The sequence below is a fragment of the Pseudophryne corroboree genome, chromosome 1, assembly GCF_028390025.1.
Source record: "Pseudophryne corroboree isolate aPseCor3 chromosome 1, aPseCor3.hap2, whole genome shotgun sequence".
Classification (NCBI taxonomy): domain Eukaryota; kingdom Metazoa; phylum Chordata; class Amphibia; order Anura; family Myobatrachidae; genus Pseudophryne; species Pseudophryne corroboree.
The window spans coordinates 833311387-833324306 of record NC_086444.1 but is presented as its reverse complement, the minus strand read 5'-3'; the positions used below and the strand labels follow the sequence as shown (position 1 = coordinate 833324306).

Here is a 12920-nt window from a genome sequence, read left to right as displayed (position 1 = left end):
AACACTGCTGACAGATCGCTTACATGATTCTCCGCCCAGCGAAGAACTCTGGTGGCTTCCGCCATTGCCACTCTGCTCCTTGTGCCGCCTTGGCGGTTTACATAAGCTACTGCGGTGATGTTGTCTGACTGGATCAGAACTGGTCGACTGCGAAGTAAGATCTCCGCTTGACATAGGGCGTTGTATATGGCCCTTAGTTCCAGGATGTTGATGTGAAGACAAGTCTCTTGACTTGACCAAAGTCCTTGGAAATTTCTTCCCTGTGTGACCGCTCTCCAACCTCGGAGGCTCGCGTCCGTGGTCACCAGGATCCAGTCCTGAATGCCGAACCTGCAGCCCTCTAGAAGGTGAGCACTGTTTAGCCACCACAGGAGAGATACTCTGGCCCTGGGGGACAGGGTGATCCGCTGATGCAATTGCAGATACGACCCGGACCATTTGGCCAATAGGTCCCATTGGAAGGCCCTTGCATGGAATCTGCCGTATGGAATGGCTTCGTATGTTGCCACCATCTTTCCCAGAACTTGAGTGCAATGATGTACTGACACTTGTTTTGGTTTCAACAAGTTCATGACTAGAGTCATGAGTTCCTGCGCTTTTTCCTTCGGAAGAAAAACCCATTTCTGGTCTGTGTCCAGAATCATGCCCAAGAAGGGCAGACGAGTTGTAGGATTGAGCTGCGACTTTGGAATATCGAGAATCCAGCCGTGTCGCTGTAACACATTCAGTGAAAGTGATACGCTGCTCAGCAACTTCACCCGTGATCTTGCTTTTATGAGGAGATCGTCCAAGTACGGGATAATTGTGACACCCTGCTAGCGCAGGAGCACCATCATTTCCGCCATTACCTTGGTGAAAATTCTCGGGCCCGTGGAAAGCCCAAACGGCAACGTTTGAAATTGGTAATGACAATCCTGTACCGCCAATCTCAGGTACGCCTGATGAGGAGGATATATGGGGACATGCAGGTATGCATCCTTTATGTCCAGAGATACCAAAATATCTCCCCATTCTAGGCTGGCGATGACCGCCCTGAGTGATTCCATCTTGAACTTGAACCGTTTTAAGTAAAGGTTCAGGGATTTTAAATTTAAAATGGGTCTGACCGAACCGTCCGGTTTCGGAACCACAAACAGAGTTGAGTAGCACCCCTGCCCTCTTTGCAGGGGAACCTCTACCACCACTTGTTGCATACACAATTTGTGAATCGCATGTAACACTATCTCCCTTTCCAGGGGTTGTTTCGGTAGGGCCGATTTGAAAAATCGGCAAGGAGGCACTTCTTCGAATTCCAGCTTGTAACCCTGGGAAACAATTTCTATTGCCCATGGATCCACCTTTGAGTGGACCCAGACGTGGCTGAACAGTCGAAGACGTGCCCCCACAGGAGCTGACTCCCTCAGGGGAGCCCCAGCGTCATGCGGTGGATTTAGCAGAGGCCGGGGAGGACTTCTGTTCCTGGGAACTAGCTGTGTTGTGCAGCTTTTTCCCTCTGCCCTTACCTCTGGAAAGAAAGGACGATCCACGTTCTGTCTTGCTTTTATTGGAACGAAAGGACTGCATTCGATAATGAGGCGCTTTCTTAGATTGTGAGGGAATATATGGCAAAAAATTTGATTTACCTGCCGTAGCCGTGGAGACGAGATCCGAGAGGCCCTCTCCGAACAATTCCTCACCCTTGTAAGGCAACAACTCCATATGCCTCTTTTAGTCGGCATCACCTGTCCATTGCATGTTCCACAGGACACGTCTAGCAGAAATCGACATAGCGTTGACTCTAGAACCCAGTAGACTAACGTCTCTTTGGGCATGTCTTTTATATATATATATATATATATATATATATATATATATAAGACAACATCTTTTACATATAAATATATATATATATATATATAAATATATATACATATACTAGAGACAATAACATGGTATCCTTATCTAGGGTTTCAATCTCCGCTGATAAGGTATCTGTCTACGCTGCTACAGCGATATAAACCCATGCCGACACGATCGCCGGTCTGAGTAGTGTACCAGAATGTGTGTAACTGGACTTCAAAGTACTTTTACTGCATGCTATCTGCAGGATCCCTGAGGATAGCTGTAAAGTCAGCGCTACCTTTTTTGGGTAAACGTGTCAATGCCTTGTACACCCTAGGGGAAGATTCCCATCGTATCCTGGCCCCATTAGGGAAAGGATACTCCCTGAGAATTCTTTTTGGGAAGCTGCAGCTTCTTGTCTGGAGATTCACGCTCTTTTTCTTCATGAGAGGAGGGAAATTTACCTCAGTTTTCTTCCCCTTAAACATGTGTACCCTCGTGTCAGGGACAGATGAGTCATCAGTGATATGCAAAACATCTTTTATTACAATAATCATATATTGAATACTTTTTTGCCAGCTTTGGCTGTACTTTGCATTATCGTAGTCGACACTGGAGTCAGACTCCGTGTCGATATCAGTGTCTATTATTTTGGATAGTGAGCGTTGTGAGACTCTGAAGGTCTCTGTGACATAGGGACAGACATGGGTAGATTCCCTGTCTGTTCTCTAATCTTTTGTGTAATAAATTCATCTTAGCACTTAATTTCACATATCCAATCAGGCGTCGGCGTTGTCGACGGAGACACCACACACACACACACACACACACATTTGCTCCATCTCCTCCTTAGGAAAGCCTTTTACCTCAGACATGTCGACACACACGTACCGACACACCCCACACTCAGGGAATGCTCTCTGAAGACAGTTCTCCCACAAGGCCCTTTGGAGAGACAGAGAGAGAGTATGCCAGCACCCACCCCAGCGCAATATGACCCAGGAAAAACACAGCAATTTAATGTTTACCCCGTAGCGCTGTTATTATTATCTGCGCCGAATTATGTGCCCCCCCTCTTCTTTAAAACCCTCTCTTCTACAGTGGTATAAGCAGGGGAGAGTCCGGGGAGCTTCCTCTCAGCGGTGCTGTGGAGAAAAACATGGCGCTGGTGAGTGCTGAGGGAGAAGCCCCGCCCCCTCGGCGGCGGGCTTCAGTCCCGCTAAAAGTGTAAAATTGGCGGGGGCTCATGCATATATACAGTGTCCAGCTGTATATATGCTCTCTTTTGCCAAATAAGAGGTTTTTATTGCTGCCCAGGGCGCCCCCCCCTGCGCCCTGCACCCGTACAGTGACCGGAGTGTGTGAGGTGTATGGGAGCAATGACGCACAGCTGCAGTGCTGTGCGTTACCTCTGTGAAGCACCGAAGGCTTCTGCCGCCTTAGACGTCTTCTGGCTTTGTTTCTTCTGGCTCTGTGAGGAGAACGGCGGCGCGGCTCTGGGGGTGAACGCCCAGGACGAACCTGTGTTCACTCCCTCTGGAGCTAATGGTGTCCAGTAGCCGAGGAAGCAGAGCCTATCATTTAAGTAGGTCTGCTCCTCTCTCCTCAGTCCCTCGATGCAGGGAGCCTGTTGCCAGCAGTGCTCCCTGAAAAAGAGAAAAAAATCCAAACAAAAATGCTTTCTAAGCAGGAAACTCCGGAGAGCTCCCTGCAGTGCACCCATTCTCCTCTTGGCACAGTCTAAAACTGAGGTCTGGAGGAGGGGCATAGAGGGAGGAGCCAGTGCACACCCAGAATCCAAAGTCTTTCTTAAAGTGCCCTATCTCCTGCGGAGCCCGTCTATTCCCCATGGTCCTTACGGAGTCCCCAGCATCCTCTAGGACGTTAGAGAAAACTCTCATGCACTAACATGTATATCATTCGAATACCTTTTTTCCCTCTATCACCCATATTACCTCTACTCCCTCCCTTAACCAACCCCTAAGGCAATACAATTGTTTTTGTGTCATTTTCCCATTACATCTTTATCCTAAACTTTTTTCATAATTCTGTGCCTTATACTTCTTAGGGTTTTCATTTTGTGTTTACTACTGAAATATGATTTTAATTCTAATAAAGTGGTGAATGGGATTTTTTTTAATTAAACATATTAAAATGTATAACTATTTTGGCATAATGAGCAGGGTCTTAGGTACCATTATACTAAGACTAACGGGTAATAATAGATGTTGCTTCAGGAGTCCCAATCGTTTCATTACTCTGGCTCTTACAGCCCAGAAGTGCATGAATGGCTCCAGGGCTTCTAAGTGCAAGATTTGTAGCATATCAACGGTGGGTATACTGCATATTGGTGGTCATTCCGAGTTGTTCGCTCGGTAATTTTCTTCGCATCGCAGCGATTTTCCGCTAATTGCACATGCGCAATGTTCGCACTGCGACTGCGCCAAGTAAATTTTCTATGCAGTTAGGTATTTTACTCACGGCATTACGAGGTTTTTTCTTCGTTCTGGTGATCGTAATGTGATTGACAGGAAGTGGGTGTTTCTGGGCGGAAACAGGCCGTTTTATGGGAGTGTTTGAAAAAACGCTACCGTTTCTGGGAAAAACGCGGGAGTGGCTGGAGAAAAGGAGGAGTGTCTGGGCGAACGCTGGGTGTGTTTGTGACGTCAAACCAGGAACGACAAGCACTGAACTGATCGCATTGGCAGAGTAAGTCTCGAGCTACTCAGAAACTGCACAGAGAAGTCTTTTCGCAATATTGCAAATCTTTCGTTCGCAACTTTGATAAGCTAAGATTCACTCCCAGTAGGCGGCGGCTTAGCGTGTGCAAAGCTGCTAAAAGCAGCTTGCGAGCGAACAACTCGGAATGAGGGCCATTGGGGGTAATTCTAAGTTGATCGCAGCAGGAATTCTGTTAGCAACTGGGCAAAACCATGTGCACTGCAGGGGAGGCAGATATAACATGTGCAGAGAGAGTTAGATTTGGGTGTGGTGTGTTCAATCTGCAATCTAATTTGCAGTGAAAAAATAATGCAGCCAGTATTTACCCTGCACAGAAATAAAATAACCCACCCACATCTAACTCTCTCTGCAAATGTTATATCTGCCACACCTGCAGTGCACATGGTTTTGCCCAACTGCTAAAAAATTTCCTGCTGCGATCAACTTGGAATTACCCCCATTGACCACATATCCAATGTGGTTTATACTTTTTCTTTTTACCCAATCAGGTGAGAAACTGGCCAAGAGACCTGCACTGAAAACAATATTTTAGAAAAGATATTTTTTTTGGAATGGTTGCATTGAATTTTTATTTGTTTGTGGGGTTTTTTATAAAATAAGGGTTTTATATTGCTTTTTTAATGTATACACATTGTTTATGAATTATAGTGAATTTCAAGACTATCCCACATTTCTTATACAGTATGTTTTCACCACCTAAAGGGGCTGATTCTAAGTCATGTGCTGTAGTTCCGGGAAGGAGTAGAAACCAGATATACTACCTTATCTATAGCTGTTTAAGATCTACGTGTTTTGCTGGATATTGTCTAATGGTGTTTACAGTATGTTTGGACTGAGCTATATAACAATATATGGATACTAATTTACATGTGCTGGATTAAGCTAATTAAGATAATTAACTCTCTTTCTTTGATCTTAAAACTCGACTAATATCTCTGTATTATTGAAAATTGAGCACCTTCTTGTTTTGTTTTGAATAATTAACCATCTGGGACAGGATTACTTAACTGGATAATTTCTGTTCATGTAGAACTAATTATTTTTAACAATCAGTCTGTTCAAAAAGCAGTATTTACTAACCTTTTGTCTATTTTATGCTGCCTAAACAAAAAAAACCACTATGCTGTTTACATAGATCTTGTGGATTTGTCCATATCAATTTTATTTATCTTGATTTTAGTGTATATTGTGATACTGTATATTTTGTGACACTGGCTGTTTGTAAATGTATTGAATAATTTGTGTTAGGGTATTAAATGCTAAATACTGCTTTTTGTTCTATTCTTTTTGTTGTTTTGATCAATTGGGGTTTCAGTGGTCCCCTATATATTAGAAGCCACAGTCAGTATAGGCTTGCACAGAAGGCTAGTGCCTGACTTTTTCTTGTTTTGCTTTAAAAAGAAATGGTTTAAAGTATATTTAACCTCTGGTAAACTGGATTAAATATAATTTTTTTACATCTCTGATTATTTTATTTATTTAATACCCTCTGAACAAAAATGATCTAGTGGCTTTTATAACCTGTAGTTATTGCTCGATTAGCCACCTACTGAGCATTGCGGTTTGTTCCGTAGACTGTTTGCCTTAAATGATGATATAATATATATAGAATTGTTTGGTAAAAGGAATCCCCCTATCTTCCCTATCAAAATCATCTTCCTGCTTTGAGGAAGGTGTATACTAGACAAGCCTCTGAAGAATTGCTTTATTTTAGTTTCCAAAGCCTTGACTTTCGTGAATACTTCTTGCTGCACCTACATATTCAATCTATGTAAAGCGAAACAGGTACCATACCCTTGTCATACATGTACAAATGTAACTTTACTATGTATCAGTAAGACATAAAACCTTTCATTTACATTAACAAGAAGGAACTCTCCTTGCCCCTATGCTCTTCATATATTAAAGCTGGGTGCATACTGGAGCAACAGGTATTGGTTCCAACATCAGAATGAATGCCCTTGAGCCCAGATTCTGTGTACATGCTGGATTGAGTTTTAGGAAAGACGGAACAATCATGTTTTGTCCTTCATTAGCATAAACAAGGTTGCTAACGATATCGCTAGGTTTAATGCGCAGCACATCAAACATAGGGGAACATTTACTAAGCAGTGATAGGAGCGGAGAAGTGAGCCAGTGGAGAAATTTCCCCATCAACCAATCAGCAGCTCTGAATCATTTTATTGTATGCAAATTATAGATGTTACTTCAGTGCTGATTGGTTGCCATGGGCAACTTCTCCACTGGCTCACTTCTCCGCTCTTATCACTGCTTAGTAAATGTACCCCTTAGTGTCCATCACTAGTGACCGTGGGAGTGTGTAATCACCCATACGCACTGAGCAATGTAGGCGATTTGTCGTTATGAAGCGGCAAATCGGGCCGACGTCGCTCCAGTGTATACCCTGCTTCAGAGCGCAGGAAAAAATGCTCAATAAGTAGCAAACAGATCAGTGTTCCCCAGTGTTTCCCAAGCAATCACTGTATTAGAGCTGGCTATAAGAGCAATTTAGTGAGGGAATTATGCTGGGAAGCGGGTGAGAACCTGGGGTGTTATTCAGGTTTAGCAATTGGGCAAAACCATGTTGTAGTTCAGGTGTGGCAGATGTAACATGTGCAGAGAGAGTTAGATTTGGGTGGATTATATTGTTTCTGTGCAGGGTAAATACTGGCTGCTTCATTTCTACCCTGCAATTTAGATTTCATTTTGAACACACCCCACCCAAATCTAACTCTCTCTGCACATGTTACATCTGCCCCACCTGCACTGCACATGGTTTTGCCCAATTGCCAACTTTTTTGGTTTTCTAACAACTCTGAATAAGGCCACTGGTCTTTGCTGGCCTTTGAAAGATGCTGCCTGGGATGAGATTCCTATCTCACCTCATTGTGCACATTATGGCCCAGATTTATCAAGCCTTGAAGAGTGATAAATTGCATGGCGATAAAGTACCAGCCAATCAGCTCCTAATTGCCATGTTACAGGCTAGGTTTAAAAAATGACAGTTATGAGCTGATTGGTTGGTACTTTATCACTGTGCAATGTATCACTCTCAAAGGCTTTATAAATCTAGGCCTATATACTATATCCTGTAGCCTGATGGAGCAATTTGGCTGGATGTTGAATGTCACCATATAATTTGACTTTTTACTTTTCTCAAATGATCCATTCACAAAGATTGTAGATTTGTTTTTTAAACAGAATAATGCCTACTTGCCTGAGACCTGAAGTGAGCCTTGATCGATGACAAAACCTGGCTGCATATTATATACGAAATTGTCTGAGAATATTTTCTGGACGGAGGCTGAGGAAAACCTCTCACTCTCAGAACTGGGAACTTCAAATAGCACCACAAAATCTGGTATAACACTTCCAGAGCTGTAAGCAATAAATTCATTATGTTAATACAACCACTTTCCAAATAGGCATATTTGTATTTGCTTAGTTATTACTAACATCAAACAGTTTATAAAAACACGCTTGTAGTGTATTACTGATTATACATATTGTAAATACGGGCAGAATAAACAACAGCAGTTAGGCCACAAATAATAAAAAATTGTCAATTTATATCTGATCATTGTTTCAGACAAAAATATGTGGCCATTATTATTACACTGTGTGTGGTCTATTTAAGGTGCCCCTTCGCTATTGCTACTTCTTTAATAATGTTTGCCAGTGGTGAGAGGAGGAACACTGGAGGTCATCAGAAGTAGATTTCTTCATGTGAAGTACAATTTATATTTTACATGATGTGAAATACTAACCTACAGTATTGTTACCCCTTTAGCTCTCTATCTACTCATATTACGCTTATTGTTCTCTGTACATACAAATCATATATGGCTAATGTCGGACTGTATATCATATTTCATTCTTTTCATTCTCCAAGCACAGTATTAGAATTCAGTCTTTTCAGATCTTTAATGGAACATTGGACTATATAGTCTTTCCTGTAATGCTCACCACACACATGCAGACCACTGCATTCCGTTTGATAGTTTTCATCTAGATTAGTAAAACTTTTATTATGTATTCGTTGCCAGTTAGAATATTCTAAATAAACATACAATTTGATCCGCTGAAGACCACTATCATAGTGTGTGTGATCACCAGCCAACTAAAGCCAGAAGCCCACTTCAAGAGATTATCATTACTACAGTATGTCCTGCCAAGCAATCACATATATTCAATTTAGGCCATGTATATCTGTGTAGGACCATTTCTAAGGTTTGGAGTGAAATCAGAGACATCTAGTAGTTCATGGACAGATTTGTATGGCCAAATCCTACAGACGGAAAATGACAGCAAACATAAGGCCTGATTCAGACCTGATCGATCGCTGTTGTGCGAAATCGCACAGCGTCCGATTAGTGAATGACTGCACATGCATATGCACCGCAATGCGCTGGCGCGATGCCAAACAGCGACAAGATGGTGCAAAAATTTCAATCACAAGATGATTGACAGGGAGAGGACATTTGGGGGTGGTAACTGGACGTTTTCTGGGAGTGTCTGGAAAAACGCAGGCGTTCCCAAGCGTTTTCAGGGCGAGTGTGTGACATCAGCTCTGGCCCCGATCAGCCTGTTTGTATCGCACTATAGTAGTAAGACCTGTGCTATGCATAGACTGCACGGCATACACATGCATTCACACACTTGCACGGGGCGGGTTTTTACTCTCCCTGGGCGGCGACTATCTGATCGCAGACCTCTGCAAATTTGCAGCACTGCAGCACAGCGATCAGGTCTGAATCAGGCCCATAGTGAGATCTATATTTTAGCTGCATGTTCCACCAGAAACAGTGATCACATAATCTGAACAAGTGTATGAGGTTATGATGTTATATGTAAAATGGCCTAAAGGCCTAATTCAGACCTGATCGTAGCAGCACATTTGTTACCAGATAAGAAAACCATTGGGGTCATTCAGACCCGATCACACGCTAGCTTTTTTTGCAGTGGTGCGATCAGTTCAGAACTGTGCATGCATATGCTCCGCAATGCGCAGGCGCGTTGGCCGCCGGTGACCGCCAGACAGCGACGGATTTTATGAAGAAAGCGATCGCACTGGCAATCTCAAGAAGATTGACAGGAAGAGGCCGATTGTGGGTGTCAACTGTCCATTTCTAGGGAGTGTCCGGAAAAATGTAGGCGTGCCCTGTCAGTTTAAAGGGAGGATTCCTGACGTCAGCTCCAGGCCGGATCATTGCAGCGGCTGAGTAAGTCCTGAGCTGTGCAGAGACTGCACAAACTTTTGTTTGTGTAGCTCTCTGCACAAGTGTTCACACCCCTGCACATCAACTACCCCCTCCCCCTGTAGGCGGCAACTACCTGATCGCAGCACTACAAAAATCGCCTGCGTGCGATCAGGTCTGAATCACCCTTACGTGCACTGCAGGGGGGCATATATAACGTGAAGAGAGAGATAGATTTGGGTGGGTTATATTGTTTCTGTGCAGGGTAAATCATACTTGCCTACCCTCCCGGAATGGGCGGGAGGCTCCCGAAATTTGGGTGACCCTCCCGGCCCCCCGGAAGAGCAGGCAATTCTCCCGATTTCAGGGGTCACCCCCTGCCCGGCCGCCCACTTAGCGAGTAAAGTGAGCGGTCTGGGCAGGCGATGACGCGATTCTTGTTGAATCGCGTCATCATAGCCACACCCCCTGCTGTATAATGCCGGTAATAGCGGCATTACACAGCGGGGGCGTGGCTTACATGGCACGTCCAGCAGCCACGCCCCCATTTCGCCTCTGGTCCGCCCCCGTTCCGCCTCTGGCCCACCCCCCTCAGCACGTCACCACACTGCCCGCCTGCCCTGCTGAGCCGACCGGCTGCTCTCTCCCGGAGAGAGCAGCCCAAAAGTCGGTAAGTATGGGGTAAATACTGGCTGCTTTATTTTTACACTGCAATTTAGATTTCAGTTTGAACACACCTCACCCAAATATAACTCTCTCTGCACATGTTATATCTGTCTCCTCTGCAGTGCACATGGGGGTCATTCAGACCTGATCGCACGCTGCATTTTTCGCAGCCGTGCAATCGGGTCTGTACTGCGCATGCGTGTGACACGCAGGCGCAATGGGCGTCACTGGGCAGCGATGAAACAAATGAAGAAAGCGATCGCACCGGCGATCGCAAGAAGATTGACAGGAAGAGGGCGCTCGTGGGCAGCAACTCACCGTTTTCTGGGAGTGTCCAGTAAAACGCAGGCGTGTCCAGCCATTTCCAGGGAGGGTTCCTGACGTCAGCAACATCCCGGATCGTCGCAGCGGCTGAGTAAGTCCTGGGCTATGCAGAAACTGCACAAACTTTTTTTTTTTTACCTGGTCGCAGCAGTGCAAAAAAATAGCCTGCATGCGACCAGGTCTGAATTAGCCCCATGGTTTTGCCCATCTGCTAACAAATTTGCTGCTACGATTCGGTCTGAATTAGTCCCTAAGTTCCTTTGGAATCACAGCATGCATGCATGTATATATATACATTTGTTTTCATGGAGGAGAAAATCCTGCTGTTCAAGACTTTTCAGCCTAATATAGACCTTTCTATACATTCTAATGTACCCATGATCCATGACTTAGCCATTGCTAGTGTCAATAGGAATATACTGCAGGGCTGTCTTAACAGCATTGTAGGCACTGGGCAAAACATTGCATTGGGGCACCTGCCAACCCTTTCATGGGAATACATTTATAAAGAAATCATAACTTACATCTCCTGTGGTCCCACATCGTCTCTCCACATGCGTCCGTATAGTGAATGGTTGTCAGCACTCTGAGCCATCCACCAATCAGCATGCTGACAACTATTCACGGTCTGGCTACAGGCTAGGAGGCAGATAAAGAATGTTGCACTCTGATTGGTGAATAGCTCCAGCCATCCACCAATCAGCAAGCTGATAGCCATTCAGTGTCTTGGTGCAACCTGACAGGCATGTAGATAATGCTGCCTGGCCACTCTGGGTGTAATTCACTGTCATAGTGGCCGGACAGTATTCTCTACCTGCCTTCTAAGAAACTCCAAAGGCACCACCCCAGACCAGCCCACCATTGTTCAAAGTCTCCTAGAATTGTGGGGCCCTTGGCAGCTGGCAGGGACAGACTGGGGCTGCTTTTCAGCCCTGGCATTTGATCATGTGCACGTGTTGAAAATGCACACGTGCAAGTTACAGGGGGCGCGCGACCAATGCTCACGGGGTCATGCCATGAGTCGGGGGGGGGGGGGGGACACCTGGCCTTACTGCACACCCACAATTTTCTTTTACACAGGGCTGTGGGCTAATAGAGAGCTGAAATCTGCGCTGTGCGCAGCCATCCCGGCTCTCTGTGTGGCCGGACTGGCCCAACAGGCCATCAGCCCTTCTGGTCATTCCGGCAGCTGGCCAGTGTGCCTATCCATTAAGATGGCCCTGGTATACTGTCAGACATATGTTTGTTAAAAGCGTACTACAACAAGGATAGTTTACAAATATATTGTAGTAAAAAAAATTGCCAATTAAAATAACTTGTCAAATTATTTTTTTAAGCATTTGCTTTCAGAATAAAAATGTCACAGAGGACCCTAAAAGAAAGAATATTACAGTATAGTTTATCTTACTTCTTATGTGGTGTTACTGAATGCAGGTCAGGGATTTATAGTCTAATCCTCTGACGGGAGTGATTTTACACATTTGACATTATGACCTGAAAAAAATATTCAAAGGGGTTTTCCTGTTCAATTAAAGGAGAAAAAATGAGATGGGGTGATTTCTATAGAAATCAAAGTTTTTCAATCGCCTCCAGAGCAGGTCTGTTTTTTCCTAAAATTTTTGGAAAAATCTGCTCCCCTTGCAGAACCCCCACCCCTCTAAGGACCAGTTAAGCAATTCAAAGTTTCCAATTAGCACTTAACTAGTCAGTAATTATACACCCTTCCCAAGCAGTGTCTTCTTCATGCAGCGTCAGGATCCGGACTCCTACAGCAGTGGTGTGTGCAAATATGTGTGTGAGGGTGTGTAAGTGTGTGTGTGAGCATGTTTACAGTATGTGTGAGTGTGTGTAAGTATGGGTGAGTGTGTGCATGACTCCCAGCAGCCACCTCCTTTACCAGCAGCCTCCTCGCCTCCCAGCAGCCCCCTATCCACTGCAAAGATGGAGACCGTAGGGAGCCACTACCGGAAACCACCATATCGGTAAGAATACATTTTTTAAAACAAAATTTTGTTTGCAAGGTTTTCAAAGCTGAAAATCTTGAAATTTTTTTTCAAATTAGATTCCGAAGGTATCGGGAGCATGCATACCGACGATAATCCAAAATTGGGAGCAAGGTCCACAAGTTTTTAAGGCGATGAAGTGCATAATATCCAAAGTACATATTTA

The 12920-nt window shown here is 44.5% G+C and overlaps 1 protein-coding gene across 1 annotated transcript in view; it reads right to left on the bottom strand.

Moving 5' to 3' along the window:
* The window catches only part of LOC135049922 (transmembrane protease serine 11A-like), a 67532-nt gene that overhangs the window by 22070 nt on the left and 32542 nt on the right, over window positions 1–12920 (bottom strand). The window contains exon 7 of the mRNA XM_063955939.1: window positions 7781–7941. Within this exon, the coding sequence (XP_063812009.1) occupies window positions 7781–7941 (161 nt within the window). The remainder of the gene's footprint in view (window positions 1–7780; window positions 7942–12920) is intronic.